This window comes from Bombus bifarius, unplaced genomic scaffold (assembly GCF_011952205.1).
Source record: "Bombus bifarius isolate JDL3187 unplaced genomic scaffold, Bbif_JDL3187 scf7180000008162, whole genome shotgun sequence".
In the NCBI taxonomy this organism is placed as follows: Eukaryota; Metazoa; Arthropoda; class Insecta; order Hymenoptera; family Apidae; genus Bombus; species Bombus bifarius.
In genome coordinates, this window is record NW_022884484.1 from 1,309,387 (window position 1) to 1,336,252 (window position 26,866).

General features: G+C 37.6%; 1 protein-coding gene across 4 annotated transcripts in view; it reads right to left on the minus strand.

Moving 5' to 3' along the window:
- The window catches only part of LOC117208767 (nephrin), a 484,683-nt gene that overhangs the window by 104,925 nt on the left and 352,892 nt on the right, over positions 1-26,866 (minus strand). For all 4 annotated transcript variants that reach the window (XR_004487770.1, XM_033450100.1, XM_033450099.1 and 1 more), the window contains exon 2: positions 562-705. Coding sequence is in view for 3 of the 4 variants with exons in the window: in XM_033450100.1 (XP_033305991.1) it covers positions 562-705 (144 nt within the window). In the remaining variant the exon portion in view is untranslated. The remainder of the gene's footprint in view (positions 1-561; positions 706-26,866) is intronic.

Genomic DNA, 26,866 nt, shown 5'->3' on the forward strand with positions numbered 1-26,866 from the left:
TGCTAGACTAGACTAGCTGCGTAATAGTGATACATGCATCTGAATATCAGTGTGTGGAAGTATGTGCGTACGCGGCGTCTCGAAAACAAACGAATGTAAACTGTTCAGTCGGTTAACAGTCGGGTATGGAAGAAAGTGCTGAGAAGCGTGCAAGCGTGTATCGATGAATATCTTTGAAATCGTCTATCAAATAAATATATAACTATTCTAATATTAATTCCATGTGTAAATTTAGTGTTCCTATGCCATTATTTCGGCTATTGAGATCCAAAATTCTCAACAATTTGTCGGCGGACTGGACTGCCGAAGCGAAAGGGTTAAATCTCAGTATATTGGTGTTTTCGACTGAAATGGAATTACGTACTTGGTATAAATTATGAAACGTTATATTTTGTAAATGTTTAGCTTTAGTATCGTATTGGCGATTTTCCATTAAGATAGAATTACATACTTCGTAGACATTTGAACAGGATAGTAACTTTTTATGCTTGAGAGTTCAGATTCGTTTGAGAGATCGTAAAAGAAGCGTAGATAAACAGAGGGTGAGGTCGATTTACTTACTCGGTTGTATGACGTAAGCGAAGCCATCCTTTACCCACTGTACAATGCCAACTCTGTTCCCAACCTCACAGGGTATCATCACTTCACCACCTTCCAGGACAGAACTATTTCTTGGTCTCACTCGGAAATATTGTCCTCCTTCGCCTGTAACATCATTGGCAACAACACGAACATAAGTATATGACAAATGCAATACACATATATAACGAATATAAACGAAATAACACACGCAGAGTATCTAATAAACATTTTTCATATAAAAATAAAAAAGAATAATTTTATCACTAATATACGTGTACAATATAATAAACGAGTTTTACATTGGATCGTGTAAATAACATTTTCGAAGAAACAGAATCTTTCAATTTTCTAAATATATATTCGTCGATAATTAAAATGAATTCTAAATTTGATAACGTTATCATTATGGTCCCGCGTGTAAAACATATCGATGTGTATATATGAGATTCTGATAGTTTCAATAGTTTCTATATTTTGAGGCTAATTTAGTTTAGTTGGTCCTTTGTGTATCGAATATACGTTATCCTTTATTTTATCTGGTCGATGGCAAAATTCTCGTGTCAAAGAGATACGAATAAAAAGAAAGTCAATTTGTTAATTGATATATGTATTTGAAAAACAAAGTCAAGATATCTTAGCTTTCTCGTTCTCGAAATGAAACTCTCTCTGAACGTTAGTTTAGGAAATAATATGAAATGATTAAACGGTAAACGTAGCCTAATAAATCTAACTCCATGTTCGGTTTACGGAACAGGTACAGACGCGCGCACATTTACAATTCCGAAGTCACACTGACTTTATTCCAACAATGTCGCGGCTGAGCTTAATTATCTTAGTTGACCTCGGTCGACTCCTTGTCAGTTATACACAAATTATAGTTTGTAGTTTATATATCCTGTAGCTTACGATACACACGTACGCTACACTTTCGTTTACTAATCTTTGTTTCTACCTCTTCCCATAATATTAAATAAATATTTTAAACTCAATATGTGTGTGTGTGTGTGTGTGTCCATCATTTACATATAAATAATGAAAAGAATATGTATTAAATAAATAGGAAAAGAAATTAGATATTAATAATGTTGAATCATGAAAATTATGTGCATCAAATTTTCACAAAAGACGCGAATTATTTTATGCAGTTGCTTCTCTTCTCGCTTGTTACGTATACCTCTAATGACTATTTTAAATATAGAAAATCTGCGAGCGAGTACGAGCTGTAGCTTTGGTTAATTTATAAAATTACAAAATGGTCGTAAAAGTGCGCATTTACGAGAGATTTGAAACAGAACCGGGGGAAGGAATCTTCTATTCTATGGCGGAAATTATTCGCGGGCGCAGCGTTACCACTTCCGTGAAAAGAGTGGAAGCCAGAAAAGCTCCGGTAAACATCGCGTTGTTGAATCCGGAGAAATACTCGCTGTGCTTCTTTTAGCTTGAACGTTTGAGTGAGACCACATTTTATAAAAAAAAAAAAAAAAAAAAAATGAAAACGAGAAACAGAAATAGAACGTTACGAGTAATTTTTTCCTGCCGAATATTTTATGAATAACCTTCTAATTAATGAAATATTTACCTAACACGTTGTGCCTGACGAAAATGGAAAGAAAGAACAGCATCTTTACTCACAAAACAAAATTAAACAACACAGTCAAATTTAATTATAAACATCCCCGTATAGCTATCGTTATTACAGTCGATCTGGACAATTCTATTTTTTAAATTACCATCAGATTACTCGTCTATTTGATTTATCAAATCACTGCATTGTACAGACTAAACGCTGCTTTCTAGTCACAAAATAATTATTAGATGGTAGTTACAAAATAAAAATTCACAGATGATCCAACTAAAGATGAATATATATAATAATCCAAAGGATTAAAAATTACACAGAAACTTGTAACCAAGGAATTTCTATCGAATTCTCTTTCCTTAGAAACAGACTGGAAAAATTGATAATTTCTTTCTTCCTATATCACAATCGATCGTCCTGTCGACAAAACCAGTTCTTCCCAGTTCCCAAAAATCCACTCACATAAATCACTACCTGTTCAACCAATGTTTTGCGATATCACTGGAAAAACGATTCCTATTTTTATCAATCAGAAACCAACAATAATCCACCATACGCTGGACAACTTCTATGATTTTTATAAAATCCAACAGTCACGGAATTAACGATAGTCGATTAGAGGGAACGAAGAAGAAAGACAGAATAATATCTCGATAGAAGATCGACGTAATCCGCCAGTCCGTAATCTGTCCAGTGTCCACTCGCCATTGCGATCGATGCTCGGTTGGCTTTCCTCGACAAGGCTGCATCATCGGTTCCTGTGTACCTGCGGCTTGGTTACACGTTGCCTTTGTACACGCCGGTCACCTGCTGTTCGAATTTGCGTGCACCCGCGTCGATGAAATATACAGCCGTTACACCTCCAAACTCGGCCTCCCTTTTGCGTCCGACCTGTGCCTTTAACCAGATAAATTTCACGCGTGTCTACACGCAAAGCGATACGTCGATGAAGAATCCAGTCGACTCTTTCCGGGTTGCTCGTTCGCGATCGATCCGTTTTTCCATTCTATTTCGCTGACATGTACAGACGATTGAGACGTTGTTCAAAGGGCGGAATCAACGATGACTCCTTAAGAAGATGAATAATGCTTTTCTTTTTGTAATATGCGGTTTAGTTTTTACGAGAATCAAGTTTGAAGATTCGTTGCGTGTATTAGAGATTCAAATGTTGGAAACATCATGGAATGGTTTTGTAAAACGTAATAATTTAAAACAGTAGAGACCAAATATTTTGGATTTATGGAATTTATGGATCCGTGCTCTACGGAATCCGAAAATTTCGAATTCCAGAGACTAAAAATTCGGGATTTATAGAATTTACGGATTTGCGTTCTATGGAATCCAAAAATTTCAAACAATAGCCAATGAATAATAAAATCATGGAAACATAGCGCAACTTAGTTTTCCTTGCAACACACCTATTCTAATGAACATTCGTTTTATTTTCTAATTCGAAACGTCAAACCTACTGGGTGTCCCGTGATAAATGGTAATGTAGTACATTGAACTTGGATTGATCGCTGTAATCAGAATATTAACGTACAGCTGGATTTTAAATATCGTCTATAGGTCGGATAAAAATTGTACAGGTATATAATGTCGACATTTTGTCGAATGGAATTACGCTGAAATCCCCTAAACTCCGATTTCGGTGGATATAACTCGGTCTATTTTAGTTGAATTGCTAAATCAAACTATACTGCTTCTAGCCGTGAGCAATTCGATCGCAGCCACGAGCTTTTCACATTTATAGGAGAATTTTCATCCATCCGAAAAAGCACTCGACTGTAGTCGCCAGAGAAACTGACGATACTGGCAACATTCGTCATTTTTTAGGACAAATGAAAATTTTGTTCCGCCATTTGAGTATTCCATCGATTGCAGTAAAACAAAGTTATTTCATCGGTAGCTACCGTTAACACGTGCATTTATCAACAAAATTGCAGAAACATTAGCGAATTGTGAATAAACAGTGACGATTATTCACCCTTTGACACGGTTTTCGCCGCTACAAAATGCTTTCACGTTACGAAATCATCGTTCAGACACCCATCTCTCTTTTATCGTACGTAATTCGCTGAAAAGCATTTTCAATGAATACGAACGAATCATCGCAAAAAAATTTTTCTGCACGTAAATGGAATTTAAATCGGAAAATTCTTTCGACACGAAGTTTCCAACTTTTCAATGTTTTACAAGTACAAAACAGCCTTTTAGATTAAACTACGTTCATTTATTTCTCTTTCCCCCCTTTTTTTATACGACATATAAATTCCTCCATTGAAAGCTATCTCGTTGGAACATTTTTTGAGATTTGTTTAAAAAAAAATTGATCTCCGTCGTTGTGGAATATTTCCAAAAAAAAAAAAAAAGGAGATCATAGTCGAACGAACGGATAAAAATTTCATCGCGTGTAAAAGCAAGATCCGGAGTTTTCACCTCTTCGACATTATTTCATTTTATTACACTTTCGCGGAACTTGTTAAAAACGAATTACCACGTCTTTCCATTGCTTATGAATCTCAATCGATTAGAGCATTTATATCTGCAGATATTTTACAATTACCACCATCTCATCTCTTCCATAATCCTAATCTCCGATTAACAGTAAAAATTCAACAAAACTTCTTTTCCAATTTAACGTGCCATCATTTTTCACTCCTTCTTCTAACAAATTTCTATCGTTTTTCAGATACGTGCTTCGTATTAATTTGTATTTTTCCCAACTTTTCTAAGTTCCTTAAATGCCATTACGATTATTCATCCAAACGTACCAAACGTTACACAACTAAAACTAGAACTTTGCACAGGTCTGTTTCCAGAAAATTCCTCAATTACGAAGCTACCCAACAAAATAGCAAAAAAATTATCGAAAGAAGCAGTGTGAGCGTATGATATTCAACGATATATCGATAATATATCAATGATATCGATAACATACTAATTCTATAACGATACACACATACGGATATAATACAAGTTATATAGAAAATTACATATTTGAATTTTTGTATAGTTTCGTTATAAACTTTCCAAACAATTATATTACACAAGGACCTATAAAACTCCAGCTATAACGTACTCAGAATAATAGACACTACATTAATGCTGCTCGTCAAAGGGTGACGAGATGCAGGTGTAAACGGCGCGATAATTAAAACGCGTTCCGTGAAAGCTTCGCGCCGTCACAGGCTACGTATGTGATAAACAGGAAAGGGAAGAAAATAAAAATGTGCAGAAGGGGAAGGGTCGATGGAAGAAGAAATAAAAAGAAGAGAGCCAATAATCGCATAATTCATTGGAGGGATTCCCGCATCGACGGCCAGCCGTCCACGTAGGATATTTATTTCCTTCAGCTTCGTCCTCGATTAAACCTCTGACAGACCTATTGGCGCGTATCACGAAATTTCCCTACGCGTTGTTGACTTCTTCCTTTGTCGTACGATAAAACGAGGACGCAAACCAGTTGGGCTTTTCACCTTCCTTTTCGTTTCCACCTGTTTTCGTTGCCCGCTGAATGGTTACGTGATGGGAATAGGATTTTTTTCTCTTCTATGGTCTTCTGTTTGCCTTTCTCCTTCCTTCTTCTCGCGTTTTCCCTTTTCCCCCCTTCCGTTTAATTCACCGCTGGAATTAACTTGAAATAGCGCGAGTTAATCGATTCTTTGCCACGGAAACAGGTTATGGAATGAAAGATCGATCGACTCGCGGTTTCCACAGCAATTCTTAACGAGTAATCGAGAACTTCTAATACTTTCAACAGTTATCGACATATCTCGACGATAACAAAACCGAAATTCGAATACCTGCGCGAATACCATTTCCGAGCAACAGTCGGCAAATTTCGGCAAAAGGTATTTTCGTCGGCGCATCGCGTTCCATTGATTCGATCAATTTTAATATTTACAACAGCTCGAACAAGCTGAAACGAATTCACCGATAATAAAACCGAAATTCCGAAACTTCCCCTACGCTATTCGGCGGTGAAAATGGGACAACTTTGAGAACAGGGACGGATGTGTATCGCATTTATTGTCCCAGATGGAACAAAGTCCCGTTCGAAACTCCATTCGAATTCAACGACACCGTTCGTTGTTTCGCGGCAAACGTTAGCGGGGAAAATCGTTCGGTAACGTTCGCTGGATCGACTCATTTTTCATGTACAATGTACGGGGCTCGGGGCTTGGCCGCTTTGCATACCGGTCGAAGGTAAACGCGCACTTTATGCCACTGTTTGTCGGCCTTTTTCCTGTTAAGCGAACCCTGAAACGAGCACCGATACGGGAACCGATTGTCCTTTTCCGGCTGGAAGAGTAAAGAGAAAATTCCACTGAGTCGGGTGAAATTTGCGTTGGTACGTACGTACGTACGTACGTTCGTTTGCTCGTTCGTGTTGTGTACACTGGCTCGAGCACCGAGAGTTCCTTGAATTCCATTGATTCCGTATTCGGTGGACGACGTCGCAAAGTCTCATGAAACCAGCCATTTTCCTTTTGCTTGCGAGCTATCCGCGACGAAACATTTTACCTTGCAGCGGTCGCATCAAACTTTCTATCGATTTTATTATTGTTATTATTTTTTCTTTTATTATTCTCAACTACCATGTTTCCTGTTTCCTTTCGTTTGTTTCTCTCTTTCTGGGTCGATGGTATCTTTGCAGCAAGGTATGGTTATAGTTGGAGATTTGTTTATGATAATACAAGCGAACCTCGGTAACTGGAAAACTCCAGAGGAAAAGATCCAGTCAACTTCTCGAACCTGTAGGTTTCTGGCCTGCCCTGAAGAAGTGAGCTGCATTGTTCACGAAACGTCGGCGCCAAGAGCAACGTACTATTAAAAGTACGATGGAAACACGAGCAACCATAAACACGTTGTTTCACGTTTATTTTTTGAAAATTTGAAGAACGAAAGGATTTATACTTGACGCTTAACCCGATGAACGAGGCGTCGTGTTCAAGCGTTTCTTACGCGACAGAAAGGTGGTATCTGACTTGTTACAAACAATCGAGATAACGATTTCTATCACGAACTACGAAGTAGGTAATTAATAACGTAGAAGATCGTACGGATGAAACGAATCGATCGTGAATAGCTTTTAATAATTCTCGTAATTCCGCCAATTATGCAGCGTAATTTGCGGATGATCGCAGAGTCGTCGTGTCATTTCGTGTGATTATCCGAATACACGATGAAAACGGGCCATTGAAACGCGGCGAAAATCCGTCATTGATTCCCAAAGAGTCAGATTGAAATGAACCGTGAAGTATAATTTCTACATTGTTCATTACGAGTAACGTTACTGACCTACTAGTTGCTGCAAACACAGCGTCCAATTAGCGTCGTTTAATATCCCTTGTCCTATTTTTCATTTTCATTCTAATTGTCAGTTTTCTGAACCAGAAGAGGCCACGACAAAGGAAGAATAAAAAAATAAAAAGGAAACAAGAAGAAGAAAAATGAAAAAAGGGAAGAAAAAAGGTAAGAGAAAGAGGATCTTGTCCGGATTATTAAAGTTAACCCGTGCAACGAGGGACCTAATAATACAACGAAAAAGAAAAAAAACGACGGAGAAGCGAAGAAAAGATAGCGAGGACGCGGACAAATTCAGCGAACCGTGCATTTTTGGTAAAAATATCGGTGGAGTGTCTTCTTCGAAATCGATCTTGAGCACCGTGTATCCTTCGAGCGGCACGCGAATGAATTTTCGAGAGCACTTCAGCTCCTCTTATGTATTCTTGCCTTTCGAGAATATGGAAGACCAGTCGACTATTCGCATTCCGCGGAGACCACGACAGAGAAACTTCGCTTTTCATTTTTTCATCTTTTCATCTTCAAGTTTGCAGGAGGTACATATATATAGGAAAGAATTTACTTGATCTTTTAAAGACGACAGAGGATAAGATAGTTGATAAGAGAGAATGTTCGTTTCAAAGGATACAATCGCTGTGAAGATTACTTTTGCCTTCTGTAGATTTCTGCCAATTAATTAAATCCATTGATACTATCGAGTAAGCTTTCGATAATTACTTTTGTTTAAGCGTCTCGAAATTGGTGGAGCTTCGTTAATCGTTAGTGTAACGCCACTGACGTATACACCGGTAATTGTTACCGTTTCTGGGTAAAAATCGCGTTAATTAAATAGTTTAATTACGAGGTAAAATCCTGTTTCTCTGGTCCTTTGAGATTAGCAGGTAATTTTATTGTAACAAGAACAACCCACGTGCGTGTAATCGTCGAGTTTAACTACTGTGAATTTATCAAATCATCACCTTGTCTCTTATAACCCGATTTCCGTTTATGAAAAGAATCGTTCGTTATAATCTCGTTCATAATAATTATACATATTATTATACATATATATGTATATATATCGAACAATAATAATTACGAATAAGCGATTTAGCGGAACAAATATCTAGTTAGGTTCATTCTTTTAGTTTCGTTCATAAAATCCGATATAAGATCAAATCTATCTATACATAATCTTTTCCTTTCAGAAGCAAACAAAGCTTCCGGTTATGATTTACCTGTTCCTGAGTTATAAAAGTGGCCAGTCGATATTATGATTTTTTATTGACACGGTATAACCAGCGCTAATTTACGAAAAATTCTCCCATCATTATTCCTTATAACGCAGAGCACGTGTTTAAAAAGCTACACTCCGGTAACGTATAAACTAAAAGACAACCAACCAAAGAGATTACCATTACCGATATTTCACGCAACATTCCCCCTAGCTTTACTCCCGGAAAATAAAATCCGCACCATGGGACATCCTAAACGTCATAAAACGACCGCGTTCCTTTTACGAACGTACTTTCCTTCAATTTCCCAGCAGCTGGCAAATAACCACGCCACGGGTTTGCCCGATTATACCTGAAAGAACGACACGTCGCGTCGCGTCACGTCGCATTCCCGTTATTTCCTTCTTGTAAATACATACGTTGTATCAATACAGATGCATATACACGCGTTATACGCGAGTGCCCACGTAATATTCAGAATGACTTTCCAATATAACATTTTTTGGCTGATTTTAATGGTACGAAAACACGAGTGAAAGAGAAAATAGAATAATATGTGTATAATATAATATGTTATAACGTAATATAATAGAAATATAAAGGGGATTTTTTTCATTGAGCTTATTTAATTTTCTCCTTTCATCAAATCAGGCAATGTATTCTATGGCAGCACAGTATATTTGATATACAGGGTGGTTGGTAACTGGTGGTACAAGCGGAAAGGGGGTGATTCTACGCGAAAAAAGAAGTCGAAAATATACAATAAAATTTTTTCTTTTTTTTTAATTTTTTTAAAAATCTACAGTGAAATTCGTTATAACGAGACGCGATAAGTGCACGCGTACCGAGCGAAAATTCAAAGTCGATTTTGTCGAAAACAAAGCCTCAAACGAAAAATTTTTATTCTATATTTTCGATTTCTTTTTTCGCGTAGAATCACCCCTTTTCCGCTTGTACCGCCAGTTACCAAGCAGCCTGTATAACGATTTTTTTTAAGATTCTTATAATTGAAGCAATTGCAATTCCTACATTCATTATTTTACAGTACATTGTATATTATATATTGTCAATCAAGCTTACATTCTTCTTTTTTTTTTTAATAGACATTTTATATATGGAGATATTCTATAATAATTTTATATTCTATAAAATATATAACAAATTCATGTTCTATAAAAATATATTAACAATAATGTGCTCTAATGTGGATTTACGAGATAATATTTCTACTTTTATAGCATCGTGGTCGATGGAAGAAGTAATAGGTCATAATATAGTTACAGAGAGAAGGATTATAATATATGCATAATACTGTTGCACATAGTAGATTCTCTTGACAATTTGGATTTATTCGAAGAAAGTAGGACGGTATCGTGCACAATGCGTAAAATTGAAATTCTACAATTTTCTCGTGAATCAAAAAGTCTTCTGTGCTACTAAGAATTCAACAGAACTGACATCTTTGAATTATTTTATGCGATAAAATTTGTATAAATTCTGCTGTTTTCTGGGATTGAAAATTTCGTCAGAAAATTTATCATGTTGGAGGAAAAAAAATGTCGACTCTAATATTGGCTGACTCATTCTGTATACATCGTTATATACATGTTATATACAGAGGAGAATTTTATTCGTGTGCTCGTCAGAACGAAAACTTATTTCGTCTCTCCAATGGTAATATAATATATGCGCGTTCAGAGGCCAACGTTACCGCACGAAACATTCGAGAGGTTGTCTAGATGCGAATTTCATAAATTCCTGATCGATGGAGAATTTTATGTGTTGCTGTTGCTCGTGTAGTCCGAAGGTAGCAGCCATGCGACGCTCGTAAAGCGATGGTTGTTTCGTTATGAAAAATTCGTTTGTAACTGTACTGAACTGGTCTGCACCGAGTGGTAACTTTACTTTTTTATAAAAGTAGCTTTATGTATCCGCCTTTTTGAACTTTTTATTCTCATTTCCAGAGACCTTTATTTTCTTTTCCTTTTTTATTAGAATATAAATATTAATCATTTGGAAGATTGGAAAGTTGGTTGTTGTGCGAAGATGAAGAGGAACAAGTTCATGAAGTAATTTAAATTATCGTTTTTCTTGCATATTTCTCATCTCTGTCAAATCGTTTGACACAATTTTTTAGTGAAATTTGCGCAAAGAAAGTACTTTCATAAAATTCACATTTTGTCCGATAAAATACATATTGCTTCTTTCAAATAGAAAGTTTAGTTTTTTTCCAAATTTAGGGGAAGTGCGTTATTTCATAAAATCCATAAGAAATTAATTCTCTTTAAATCCTTTAAAAATCTATTCCGAAAAATATCATGTTCGTTTCGTAGAAGATTTTGAATGCTCTCTAATCCAAAAATAACAGGGAAGCATAAATCTGAAAGTTGAAATTTGGAAAAATATTTTGATACCTTTTATTCGCTCGAGTGACGCGAAACGACACGACGCAAGTTTCGATCTCTTCAATCGCGTTACGTAATCTTGATAATATAATTTATGGTAGCGTAAGCTCTGGCTCTTTCATCGATGATTATTTCACGCTCATAAAAAATGCATGAACTCGAAGTTGACGCGATGTCAAACAAAAAGTGGACGTGCGTAAAATACAGTCGTACAGAATGCGTAATGCTGTTTTCTGGCCACGCGTCGATGTAGTATCTTGTTCCTCGATGCGAATAATTCGTTGCATTTTTCACGTAACAGTCCGCGGCATATTTAGAAAATTTATATTCTACCGCATATTCCTATTTCAGTTTGTCATGACGCGTATTCTTGTTTCATGCGATGAATGCAATCAGATTGTGTTTAAGATGTTCGTGAAAGAGCAGCGAGACGTAGAAATTTTCAACGTATCAACAATATCTAACGATAATGTTATCACCGAAGTTGCGTTCGCGTTATCGTAGCGAAATAATAATTGCACTTTATCGACGTGAAGTAGAACGTCTCGTCGAACCTATTTACCAACGAAAAGTTTACCAACGAACGTCGCGATACATTACAGTTTTTTATTGCTCATAAATTAGGCTGTCCATTCAATGAACGTCGGAACGAGAATATTTCGATTGAAAGTAGTTCCAATAATTACCACGATAGCATAACGTGCAATCGATTCTTTTAATTGTATGTAAAAAGATTGTATGAAAAGTAAAATATACATTTGGAGCAAAATTTAAACTTGATTATGAATTAATATGGGAATAAATTGGCAAGAGGGAGAAAAAGATCCAGTGAAAATTTAATAGGAAAAAAGTAAAGAAACAACAGATCTATTCGGATGAAACGAACGTTAAAAAAAAAAACAAAAATACACGGAACGAGTTCTCTGTAAATTTGCAAAATTCTACCGACCGTAATTGAATGCAGAGATTAATCGAATAAAGTTACTCGTAAAAAAACAGAAACAAAAAATAAAAAAAGGTCAAAAAGTTTAGAGTAAAAAAATAACGAATAAGCGGGAAGCTTCCAACTCCAAATAATGGATTATACTAGTCAATTAATCAATCGGTATTCAGATTCGAAATACATCTGCCAATAGTTAAAAAAAAGGGGGGAGGTTCTAAAAATCCAACATGACAATTTATTGCGGTCATATCTGCCGCTATTAATCTATTCTGGAAATTCTGGAAATTTTTTTGATTTCGTTAGAACTATCCTAAATCTTGCCGCGTTAAGCTGGACGATAATCACGCCGCGAAGTTCCAGTAACGATCACGGTATGCTGGCTATGGAAAGATAATCGCATTAAATCTGGAGTTCGGTAGCGCTTCCATCGTTCGTGCATTTACTTCACTTGCGGTCTACGCTGAAATTAAATGAGAAATCCCATGAAAAAAAAGAAAAAAAAAGAAAACATATCATTTCGGAAACTCAGCCATCGTTTCGAATCTAAGATCGAACTTTCAACTACGAAAATTGGACGATAATCGCCTCAAGCGAGAATAGAATGATATAACAATTCAAATGATAATTCTGCTTATTTCTTGAGCTACGATCGAAACCAAAAATCACTCAAAATATCATACAGTTGTAGTTAGATTACGGATTCCTTTATGTAAATTTGTATCTTTAAAGATACCGATAACGAACGAGACTCGAGTGGAAATATAGTTCATCTTGGAAATATTGTCGCGTGTATCTTTTCTATAAAAATCTTACGAAACAAATGTCTCTATTAACGTCTCCTAGATACGACGATCTCATAACCAGATTAAATTCTCACTTTGAATTACATCTAAAAACTACTGAGGTGTAACCACCTCATTAAGCTACAAGTACAATTATCCAAAAAAGCTGGCAATCTCAAACCGCCGTCTCTTTTCGTGTAAGAGAAACTACCACTCCGATCCTTCGTCTCTATTTCTCTGTTCTCCACACTCTGTCGACTAAAAACAACAAGAACAGTAAATTCTGGCGCATGATAAACATTTCACGCCCCCCGCTCAAACCTGTGACACCGGGCAACCCTTTCGTACCGTGGAGTGCGCGCAATTTCGAGCATTACGACGGCATCTAATACAATCCGCGCCGGCTTTTGTGCCCGCATTTATATTGCTCCTTTTGTCGACCCAAGAAACGACGAGAAGACGCTCCTTCCCTTGGAGAGGGAAAGGCATAAAGAAAGAGACAGAGAGAGAGAGAGAGAGAGAGAGGGGAGAAAGAGAGGAGGAAAGAGAGGCTTTGGTCTCTCGTTCTTCGCGTCAATACCTCCCTCGTTGCCGATCCCATTCAAGACTGGTCCGCTCGTAGATAGCATATCGAGTGAGAACGCTCGTTTATACGGCGTACAAAGGGACGAACGCGACCCCCATTAGCATGCACGTACCCCGCCCCGCTTATTTGCACCGACGAGCTGGCGCACTCAACCTCTCCATACTTCTATCTCCTTCTGATAGCTTGCTTTCCCATTTTTCCATCCCCTACAGTCGTTCGATCTATCGTCGTGTAACTATCGTATCGTTCTTTTACTACGTTAACCCATCAACTTGGCTGCTACGATGGTCACCGGTGACTCACGTTGTTACGTTTTTCTCGAATGATCGAAATAAGATAAATTTCATGGACTAAGAAAATCGTCGACAACAACAACAAATCGTGGGAGAAAAAGTGCGCAAACGCGGTGTAATACTTTGCAAGAATTAAACGTCCTGGTGTATCGTAATACATTTCGATGTATCGGCGACGCGGTTGTTATTTTCTTGTTAATTTATAAATTCTGTCCAGGCGATATAATTTGTCACAGTGACGCAAGTATCGTTATTTCTTTAAAGTTCCGTGAAATTGTAGAATCTGTACTGTCGTGCGCGAGTTTGGAAGCGCTACGTATTCCGTGACATTCAAAAATTCGACGAAAATTGCATAAAGCTTTTACGGAAAATTCGAAGAAAGGAAATTGGAAACGCTGGATGTTGCGTTAACGCCACGTTAAACTTAATGAGGTTAAACTTCCAGCGTGTTTCTCTTTCTTCCTCTTGCTTTTTCCTTCCATTCTCCTGAATTGTTATTCTGATGTTCTTTTTATTTGTTCGTAAACTGTACGCTTGACTGCCGGTTACGTAAGGCTGGGTTAAAGAGATTGAAAGGAGTTCTAGGCAAGGGTAGTTAAGACATGAGTTCGGGGGATGTCGTTTGTTGGGGATTCTTGGGATCTTTTGGATAGTCGAAATGTTCGGATTGGATGATGCAGTGTACGATGAGTCGGTTAGGATGGAGTTCCGAGTGTTTTTCGTGGCTTTCGAGGGTTGATTCAGGGACCTGGTTTAGCTTGGCAGAATTAGAAAGGGTGAGTGGAACTTTCATATGCAGATTATGCGTCCTCTCCTGTTTTCTTCTGCTTTTTACTTTTTTTTTTTTTGAATCTATAAAGATCTTATTTTAATTATATTCTGTCGTTGAAGAAATTAATTCTTTATTGGAATAAATATGTATTTAAATAATTGAAATGTAAAATGGTTCACCTTTAATTTAAACCTTCCAGGATAGAATTTTTTAGGTTGTACGACAAATTTCTTTTTCACCCTTAAAAATGATAATTCCTTTTCCCATGTTTTTGCGAAGAAAACACGATGCTATAGAATTGGGACGGATTTTAAACAAAGTACGTTTGTCATTTAATTAAATATCTTGTTAGAATTATCGCAATCAAGTATTTGCAATCTATCGTGGAAGAATTAATTACAATAGTAATATTTTGTGAAGCCGACTAAAAATAGCTACTTTTCGAACACCGAGGCAATTTCCATTAAAATTAGTTGTTTATCGAAAATGGTATTGAAATTGATATTACGGCTAAACACTCGTTATGTTAATGTCACGCCAATATCATATACGTAAATTTAATTAAACTATGAGATAGAAAAGGTCCAAATAGACTAATAAGGTTATAATAGTAGTGGGTTTCGCAATGCAATTAGTATAGATGCAAATATTATTCTATAGAATAACCATAACCATCTTTAAATCAAATAAAATCTGTTATACAGGAAAACGGTTAGAAAAAGCCGATTAAACGGATCGTAGAATAAATAGTACGTAAAATGAAAATTTTTCGATCGGTGACGATTGGGAACAGACTAACGAATTCCCTATGATCTATTCGAATGAATAATAACCAGATGTTGCATCGCGCACACGTGCAACCATGGCAATTTTTCTCGTGTCCGATAAACATTTGCATTTTCCGCGCGTGTATTTGTTTTTCCATTTTTGTTTAATAACGCCTACGATTATTCATCGTGTTGCTCGCAAATATGCTAATACTACGTAACGAAAGAGAAATTATAACGTCGCTTTTTTATACATTTCCTTGCGTGTTTACAGAGGAGAGATCGAAACGAGCAGCTACATACCGAACGTAGAATTACGAAGAATAAGTTAGCATAAGTTAGCATAGAATATCGCTCGTCTTAACAATTCTATTTTTGTCTTCTACAGAATTTCATCAACTTCTCAACTATTTCTGAAAGACTTACATCTATGCGCTTAAAAGGTTATCTTCGTACTCGATCGTCTCATAATAAAATTCTCCTGTTTAATCGAATTTAAAATTGAAGACAAACGTAACATTAAAATAACGTTACATAACGTTAAAATCAGAGAATCGACAAAATCTATTCCCTGTGCTTTTCTCCTGTGATCTTCGTGTTACAGTTGCCGGTAAATGTTTATGAAACAGGAAGAATAAAAGATATAAAAAGACACTATCATTTTACAAAATGGATTTATATCAAATAAGGACGACGAATAAATATAATGTATATGGAATAGACGACTATATATATGTTTAATACAAAAGTTGATAAAATTGTGCTTTTCTCCTGTGATCTTCGTATTACAGTTGCCGGTAAATGTTTATGAAACAGGAAGAATAAAAGATATAAAAAAACACTATCATTTTACAAAATGGATTTATATCAAATAAGGACGACGAATAAATATAATGTATGTAGAATAGACGATTGTTACTAATATGATAAAAAGCGTTTAACATGTTTAATACAAAAGTTGATAAAATTGATGGCCTATCGACTTTAAACGTTCTTCTACGCGCAACTGTAGTACATCAGTATACTTTAATGGTACACGCTAGCAATAATACTATACAGGGTGGTTGGTAACTGGTAGTAGAAGCGGAAAGGGGGTGATTCTACGCGAAAAAGAAGTCGAAAATGTAGAATAAAAATATTTTTTTTTTTTAATTTTTCCATCTACAGTGAGATCCGTTATAACGAGATGTGATAAAGTGCACGCGTACCGAGCGAAAATTCAAAGTCGATTTTTTCGAAAACAAAGCCTCAAACGAAAAATTTTTATTCTATATTTTCGACTTCTTTTTTCACGTAGTATCACCCCCTTTCCGCTTGTACCATCAGTTACCAGCCACCCTGTATTAATACATCTTAGTGTACACCAGACATTATACCACTCACACCCGGAAATTATCCTAATTATTTATAGTCGTTAGCACAACGGAGCAACGGCTGTCAATTAATCGCGTTTTCCCAAAAATAGCTATACACGCACGCACGTTCATCGTGTTTCACTATCGCACAAACGAGCGACGAACAATTAAATTCTTCGCCACGTTTCCCCTAAATGGCGTGGACGTTTAATTTTTCGCTTCACGTCGAACACATGGCGTTTTAAGCTCGCGCTCGCGAGCGCCTGCTTATGGTAATTGCAAAAGGGAAGGTATCCATGTAACAGTGTAACAAAGCAACGTTACGTTATGCAAATGAACGAACCGTCGAACGCACATGTAAACGAACGAAACGCGTTTTTGCCAGGCCCATCACAACCTCGCGTGCGATTTTAAATCGGCCGTTGATTCGAATTTCAGATGAAAACTGCGACATAATCGCTGATCCTGTCTGTGTGAACCAGTTTTGTAACGCATCACCGTGCTGAAACTGCTTTTCCCAGTTACACTTTAAACGAATTCGCGAACTCCTGCGACAGATTCTTTATCGTCCTCAAATGAATCCTTTCGTGACATTCGTGTCCGTGTTACTTTAGTCTGGTGTTTTTAATTCGTTTCTGTTTTTAATTTTTTGATGTCGTCTGACGTGTTGCGTCTGGCTTGTGACGGATCACGGACAGTGAAGAGATTCCTTTGGAAAATATCTAGCGAGTTTTCAGTATTCAGAAAGTGATAGAATTTGTAAAAATATCCACACTATATTACATAGTATATTAGTATATCGCATAAATTAATTTTCAATATTTACGTTTCTACGTAAATTCCAATTCTATTTGCTACAGAAAAGATTGGAACAATTTCATCGAAGAGAAATAAAGAAGAATTCTTCAAGTTGCGCGTTAAGCGCATAATACGATCTTCCCGTCAAAATTATCATCTCGAGTTTCGTACTTTCGTGAACCGATTCACTGAACCGAAACACCATCCTCATTACGCCAAACAAAATCGTTACAAAATTATTAAACCCTCACGCCAACACTTGACTCTGCTCACGGTACAACATAAATAATTAAATCCTCCCAAAACGACAGGTTCCGGACATCGTTACAACACGTTAAAACTACGTTTCAACCATCCTTTCCCCCTAGAACTATACAACGAAGCTTAGACCTCGATGAAATCGCGAGAACCGACAAATTAACGTTAACGAGTCCCTATGGTAGCCTGTGATCATCGTGTTCGTGTTAATTACGGCCAACTATGCAAACAAATTGAGGTACGATCACGGCTACTCCCTTCTTCGAGTCACGCACTAGATTCTTGTCCACCGACGACCAACCGGATACGAGGATGGTCGTTTTGCCGTGGCTCGTTTCCTTTCTCGAGATTCTGCCCGACAGGTCGCTACTTAAACATGTTTCACCGCCTTTAATTGCGATTCTTCTCACACGCAGTCACGCCACGTCGTCACTGCTTCGTGTGAACCACGTTTGATTGTTCCTTGAACCAAAGGAACGAACCTGTACTTACACAGTACTCCATCTTCTTCAGGTTACTTTACTTCTTTCTTCGACCGTTGGCATGCACTAGTGGCGAACTACTAGTGGAATATATTAGATACTTATATGGAACCTAGTGGCGCTTCTTCTGGTTCACGTTCCGAGTCCGTGTTTATCTGTAGTTTCACTTGGCTGATACGTTGCTACGCGAATTTCACGTTCTTCGCTATAGGAGCAGCGACGGATACTACACCATCATATTTGAATCTTCTAAATTTAATAATTACACCGTAATTTTTGTATATTTAACAATTTAATATTGAAATTTTGTATTATATTTGTATTGCTTCCTTTTTGACAATGTGTTTCCTAAAATATTCTAAATTATTCACATCGTTGGAGATTTTTTATTTCATGAAATTTATCGTATTTTAAAGGTTCGAAAAAATGCAGTAAAACGCGAGTCATCGATGACCAAAGTTATAGAGATACCGCTATCTCGGACCTTTGTATCTATATGTGTGTGGTTTTAAAAAAGGATTGCTTTAGTCGTTAGTTCTTTTGCGCTTTTTAGTCGTCTTGACGTTACTGTGTTCTGCTTCTCGGTTTCCCGGTTCAGCTCTTTCAACTTTCTATAATTACCATATTTTATAATTTACCATGGATGTTAGCATCTATGCACGCGGTTTTAAAGGAGGATTTCTTTACTTCTCGTGTGCCTTTTTAGTCGTTTCGACGATATCTCGTTCTCTTTCCTTCATTTTCTGCTTTAGTTTTTTACATTTCTTAGAACCATTGTTTCTTCGAAATTGTTATTTGAGTCTGGAAAATATATTATAAGCCGATATCTGTGTTTTTTAATCGAAGACAGTGTTTTAAAAATTCTTAACGAATTCTTCTAGTTAATAATCATTAATACAAAGCATTGTATTAAAACGAACCTACAAATGTATATCGTGGAAACGAGCGAGAATCATCGTCAAACAGATGATGGAACAGACGAGGATGATCATAAAGAATAAAAGATTTTCAAGTCAAACGAGTTTCGTTTGTCACGCTGCTAAATCCTCCTACAAACACACACTTTACGAACGACACGATCGAGGGAAAAGGGACTGGCGATGCATTGAATTTTAAATTATAGCGAAGTTTATGCCTGTTCGATGTGCGAACCTCAGTGACAGCTGCATTGATAATGGTTAAAAGAAACGATTGATTTCCCGATTTTCACGTACGAGGCTCATTCGATTCCATGGAATATCGGCTGAACCGGAGACACCGAGGCAGAGAATTCATCGTCGATTCCGCGTGTCGAATATCTGAAACATTTGACGCGCTAGATAGTCAATCGCGCGTGATTAATCGAATCGATTTTTCTTAAATAAAAAGATCCAACACACGCTTATGTTTCATGCGGTAAATGCTTCTCGTCGAATCTTCCATACATGTACATATATATGTCGCAGATGTAGGGACATCGGGCCTTTCTTTTGGAATTTTGGCAAGATCCCCGATACTTTGGTCTAAACTATTTATTATAGCTGTACTTAAATAATAGAACTTAGAAGTAGCTGTTGTGATACGATCTGATCATGTTTGCCCGAGATTTGTGACAGTGGGCTTAGGCTCGAGGTGACACAACTGGTCGCCGAACGTAGCCACGGTCACGGGATGAACGTTTTTACTTAACACAAGAAGTACCAATATCGAGGGACACACGCTGTATTAACAAACAAGCACCGGGCAGGAGCAATGACGGCTCTACACGGGTCTGCCTAGTAACGGCGCCTGGAATTTTGTCGATATCCCCGGTCAATATGCAATTGACAAATGTGATCGTATCAGTCTTTTATTCTTGTGATCACCTTGCAGAGTTTACACGCATCGCCTTGTCTGTCGGTCAGAAAGATACCGAGCGTCACAGCTAACGTCACTTTGTGTTTCAAAATGTATTCAATTGTACAAAGAGTTTTCCCCGTTGACCGTGGATTCGTTATTGAACCTAAGAACATTGTCTTTAACATCTAAAGTGTCTAATCACCACGGTTAATTGTCAAACTCTGTTAAATCAACATTTGTACATATAATTGTAAATATAATCTCCATTGAACAACAACGATGGCTTATCCTAATGAAGATACGTTACACGCCCCTAAGTCGAACGCCAACCCGACATATACATTGGTTGTTTCGATAAAACATGGCAGAGCTAAGCGTGATGAGTTCATTTCTGCGAATTCTCCTCTTTCTTCGTGTCTTTTGGCGACTATCAGCAAATGTCGGATACTTCGAAAAATGTCTAATATTTCTAATACTTCTGTTAATTTAATATTTATTCCATTGCAAATATATATACAGTGGAATCTCGCTAACTCGAGTCTCAAGAGAAGAGCTACGACCTTCGAGTTGTGGTATAGAGGTTTCGACTTATCGAAACTTCCGAGTAAAAGAGGTTTAACGAAGGAAAACTCGACGCGCACGAGCTTTGTGCAAAAGTTCAATTACCTTCACCTTTTCAGGGAGTATCTTGAGCTTCCTCTTGCTCATCTTATTCAACGTAAATGCAAAAAATTAAAGACGCCACAGATGATGGCAATTATACGTTCGACTGACGAAAAACGGTTAACTTCCATGATAATACACGTAGCCGATGGATGAGCAAGTAAGGATTCTGCTTGTGTCGTTTGACGTTGTTCCAGACGATTCTAACGGTCGGAAGAAAGGGAACAATGCCGAACGATCGGCTTCTTACATCTTGCGACACATAGAATAGCTATAGGTACGCTTCGAGTAGCAGAGGCAGCGGCTGCAACAGCGGCGGCGGTTATAGAAGTTCGATTTATAGAGGTAAAGTTCGAGTTGTAGAGGTTTGGCTATTCTAAACTCGAGTTACAGAGGTAAAATAGTGCATCTGGACAGGTGGCAAATAATTCGAGTTAAAGTAAGTTGTATTTCGACTGCTAGCGTGGGCCCTCGCAGCTGAAAGGAACGAACAAAATTGTAGCCTTACAGAGATTTTCGAGTTATAGAGAGGTTCGAGTTACGAGAAGTTAGACTCTTATATATTCGACATTATTCAAGAGAATTATTTATCACTTGTTTTTACAGAATACTACTTCCAGCTAGACATTAAATTCAGTTGGACATTAGTTAAGAATAATTTGGCATTGGTCGATAGAAAAAGTGTTTTCCAACAAGGAAGAGAGATCGTATTTTAATAGAAAGAATTAATGAAAAATATTAATGACACAGGAATAAGGAATGTTAACGATAATCTTTTTTTAAATTCTATGAGAAAGTCATTATAGCATAGCTTAATAGAACTGGTGCAAGGGTTAACGAGAAATTATAATAGCGTCACATTAGTCCATCCACGTTCGATTATCGTGTAATTACACATAAATCTAATTTCAACTTTCAACGTTCAAGTTCATACCGTAAAGTAAGTTCGCAGTAATTTTCACGAAGGTTCGAGGGTCGCGGTGGAAGATCCTCGGGTAAGGAATGGCTCGTCACGATCCCTCGTTTTCCATCGCCAAGTTGTCGTTGTTGTCCCGTAATTTTTTATAATTAAGTCGCACCGCGAGTCGAAACTGTAGCGGCTTTCGTTAAAAATCCTCGTCTCGTTCTTCCGGAAGGAGCGTTAAGAACCATCCAGTCTTAGAACAGTTTCTAATTGAAACACAAATAATCAGCCTGACCAACCGGGGCTTCGAAGATTCCGTTCCGTTAGGCAAAAAAGTTTCGTTGCTTTTTAATCGCCGCGAAATCTAAATTCTCGCGGTACATCGTCCTCGACGTGGACAAAAGTGGCGAGCGGCCGAAGAAGAGGAGGCGAGAGACGGTGAATTCAGAATATAAGCGGAACACTTTAAAAAGAAGTGGCCCAGACTATAGCTTTCAACCGTTTCAATGGCGTTCTCGCAACTCTTGCCTCGGTTTCAGAAAGGAACCGAACTAATTCTAAAGACGTGCAGAGAATGAAACATCCGCGTGGTGGTGACTATTAAAAACGTCGAACGTGGAGAAGAGGGATGGCGGACTGGCAATTGCTTCGTCTCGCTAATAAAAGTAGAAAAATATCGCGTGAGTGAAAAATTAATTTAACAAGGATCTTTTCAGTCGCGTCTATTGTTCGGTCTGGAGGGAATGAAGAATATGATTGTGTTCGGTGCATTGTGTTTTCAAGACTTTAATTCGTTTCTTGTGTATTTCGGCTTCTTCGTTGGAACTCGGAGTTCGAAGAATTTTTTGGCCGAGTATGTTGGACGTTTGTGGTCTGTTTTAAATCGATCAGTCCGAGTGATTCTACTTTTGCAAGATTTGGAAAAAAGTAGATATTGTAACAATATTCCTTGTTAGCAATGAAAGTTGTTTTCGTATGATATTTGTTAACGGTTGATGATTATTTTTCGTCCTTTTATTTTCTTTCGATGTTGTATAAATTTATTATATCATCTCGAGGAATATACCTATAACGATTTAAAGATTCTCCTTGTTTGTTTTTACCTCTCTTCATTTTCTTCGTTCTTCCGTTGATTTTTCTCATATTACTTTTAGGATCTGATATCCTTTTCGGTATACAATCTATCTCATTTATTTTCTGATCAAACATTTGTCGCGCGGATGTAATATTCTTTAGTTAAACAGATGCAGAGAAATATAACTTGTGTCGAAGGTGTTCTGAGCCGAGTCTGACCATAAAGCGTCCCTTTTCACTTACTCTCTTATATGCTGCTTCATTTTACAGTTCTTACTGTTTAATTATCTACATTATTTCAGAAGCTGTTTCAATTAAACAACGACAATTATAACAACTCGTATTATTGAATAATTGAAGCTACTTTTTATTTCATTTTCCAATCTATGTTTTCTTCTATGATCGATAACAAACACGCGGAATTAGCTAGAATTTAACTTATTATTCATTTATTTGACAAAATCAATTACAATGATCTGAATCTTTAATCTAATCCAGCGTTTAGAATAGAATCAACTCTACCTATCTCAAAATCAATGACAAATATATAGAATTCCTTATAGAATTTCATTTATTATGAACGTCAATATTAATATTCGATCGAACTACCACACGAATCGATCAATAGCGCAAATTATCTCGTAACAGGCAAACAAACAACACAAAGATATTGATCAATTAGCAAGGTGTCGATACATCCTAGCGTCCACGAAACGGACACGCTAATCGAGTCTGAAATTCCGTTGCCAATTTACGTTCGAGGAAATTTTATCAATATCGGCGACCCAATTGCCTTGTCTTTCGATACGTTCAATGGCATCAAAAATCAGCCCGCGGGATTTCAATCCAGAGAATCAAAGTCCACAGCCCCTTTAAAAAACTAAAACAATGTCTCGCCGTTCTAATCCGATCGCGGACAGTAGGGAAAAAGAAAAAAGAAAATGTGTGGCAGGGAGAGAGGGGCAGAGAGAAAAAGAGACTCTGTTCTATGGTTGGTCGGCTCGGAGTCCCGATCGTTCGTTTTTCAGACGACTAACCAATCGAATTATTCAGTTCGTCGACGGATTTTTTCTCTGTCGAGCGTAATATCCTAATGACCGTGGCTTGCGTCATTTATCGAATAACTTCAGCAGTCCAAACGATACACAGAGTTTGCCTGGTTCGATTATATTTCGTATTTCTAGATGCAATTCGCTGGCGAAATGTTCGACGTTTGAAAATTCGTCGCGTATTTTTCTCGTAAACGAGGACATCTCTGTATGTTCGTTGCTTGGTAGAAGGAGGCAGCCATCGATTTCTCTTTCGACTTAATTCGACATTTGAACTTTCCACGTGCCTATTCTTTTCGTTTGAAAGATTTTCGTAAGAAACTTGCAACATTTTCCTGCAATATTTGGATGAATTCCAAACGAATGATTGGAAACAGTAGCGTCCTGATTTAGTAACTGAAACGACCGATCCGCATGATTCTCCGTAAAACCAAACTATACCGGTGTATAGGATTATACCGATTAAACAAACTATTCACGAGTCATCGACCAACAAATCGTACGCTCTATCGAAGCGCTCGAAAACTAGCCATTACCGATCGAACAACGTAAACCATCAAAACGATCGCTTTCTATGCACGCATATAACAGTACACAACGAACCTCATCGGACTGCACACAATTATCACATCAGAAATAAACAATAATTTTCGAGAACAATGGTACAACGTCTGTATCGTTACTTTGACGAGTATTTGGTAATTCTTAGAAGAAAACCGATCAGCTGAGCCATTTGTAAATTTCACAATCTCGTTATCCGAATACGTAATTGGTAATCGACATCTTACGATTGTAAAATTCTCAATACTAAAATCGACGAGATCGTGCAACAGTGTCGGTGGCATAAAAAGAAAAATTGAAGTTTAAATTCAAGTTCTACGTGAAAATTAACCAATGTCGATGATATTATTCGTAAAATTACAGGCCAAACTAAACTCGAGTTTAATTACATTCACCGTCCAAAATATTCCTACACCCAAAACAGTCGAACAATCATAAACATTCAAAAACCGCTTCTACCCATCGTGGAAAAACATCTGCTCCCTTTACCCGCCAAGTAAACTCCCATAAACTCGACGATCTCCATCCACCAAACTGGCACATTGTTACGGAAAAAGTTTCCTGCTGGCGTTTAAACGCGTGGTTATGCGTCGCGAAGACAAAGCACGCGACGAGGGTTGTCACAGACTATCTCGAAGGGTGGAAGGAGGTATGGAAGAGAAGTGAAATCAGGATGGACGTGCGACGGGCCAACGTATGCGTCGAATTATGTGCATCGATTCACCCGAAAATGGGAAAACTTTCGCGGCGAGCGATCGTCTGGGGCGTATCTTGTTGGCCGGCCAAGTTCGGCCGGAGGCGGTCGAGGATCAGACGAAAAGAAGGGGTGATTTGGAAAGGGAGAAAGGGGTGGCTGGTTCGAGTTGCGTTCGTCGTTACGCTCGTCTGGCCGGGCACTGGCTCCGAAGCTTTACTGCTTGGTTAACGATCTGTCCTCCTCGGACAGCTTTTGGCACCGAACTACCGCACCAACCCTCTGCGCTACCCTTCAGCCTGGTAGCCGGCTGCAGACGCGACGTTTATTATTTAAATTAAACGCGGCAACCAGCCGAGGGGGTATTCTTTGCTAGGCCCTTGGATGGAAAACTGGTCTCTCCGAGAGGGTCGTAGAGGGTGGCTCGACTGTTGGATAGGTAGCTTTCATGCGGGACCAGACTTCCCAGAGATTTTTTTAGGGGTGGACGAATGCTGAGTTCGGACGACGGGTTTCTGTAGTTGATTATCGCGATATCGAGTTTTGGTACGCTGGTTTCGCATCTGTGGACGGCAAAGAACGACGCAAGGTTGGGAAGTGTTGTTTGGATTAAGAGAAGTTAGGGTTTATATTATAATCCGAGTATAATTTTGTAGTTTGAAAGTAATTTGACAGTTGCTTATTTTTGATGAGATTGTAAGGGAAATTAGCAGTGCATCGAACTATGATGATTTTATTCGTTTTGATTGCTGTAGATGAAAAAATTGCATTGTCACGTCTGACTAATGCAAACCTGTTTCTACTGGAATGGTTCGTACGATGTTCACCGTGGTTAGACGAAACGAGGTAGTTGGCTTATCTGTCTTACGCGATCTTTTCAAGTTTGTAAGAATATTTTTACAGCGTTCTATAACGAAGGAAAGAATAGAGAGGAAGACGAAGATGGTTGAAAATATTATGACGCGGTTAAGAGAAATCGTAGAAGTCAATGTGCGGTAATAAGATTATCTAATTGTCGAACTCTGGATGGTTATCTCGTTACTGGTGTAACTAATTCCGTTACTAATGAATCTCTTTTAATCGTAAAATGATACATCAGAAGTTGGAAAATCAATAAAACTTTAAAGTTCTTTGTAGACTCGTGAAATTATTTTGCTATTTCTCTTGAACCTGACAGATTATTCATCTTTTAAATTATTTCGTACGAAAGTATTCTTTCTCGTTAGGTACTTAATTCTTTTTAGCAAGTAACACGAAGAGAAACGAACAGAACATCGATAAACATTGATTTATGAAAATTTTCATCTCAACATGAAACGTTCGAAAAAGATTCAGTAGAAGGAAACCGAACTACTCAGACGTGGGAACTTTTACGAGGATTAGGTTACGTTTCATCTTATTCCTTGAAGTTTAAATTAAAAAATTAAGCCCGCGAGAATGATGAAGGCAAAACGGCGACGCTCCAGGCTGGTAAAATCAACTCGAATTCTTGAAAAGCACGATGGGGTAGAACTCTTTATTTGCTCCAGTTCGCTAGATCGTTTCCTAGAAGGAGGTCCGCCCGGAATTAAAGGAGAAAAAGATATATTGACCGAGCACTGTGAAAGGGAGCTGTTCTTTGTGTTGTTTTGATCGACGATAGAGTATCTTTGTTGTCATTGGTAAAATGAACCCTTGGAATGCTCGAGAACATTTTCTGTGTCATGCTTGATCATTTGATGGTCAGTTACAAATTATTGGGTACATCTCGTTTGCGATCAGTGAGATTGTAGATTGAAAATAAATAGGTTATATTTAAATGAAATATTTTCTCTAATATTTAACGTCTTGCAATTGTGATGTTCCAGTCTTCTTTTTGTTTCAATGAAAAAAGAAAGGCGTCTACGTAATAATAAATACATTAACATTTTTCGAGATGTTCAAGACACCAAGAAGAACGTATACTCAGCTACAAAATTAAAATTGTTTCTTTGGAAA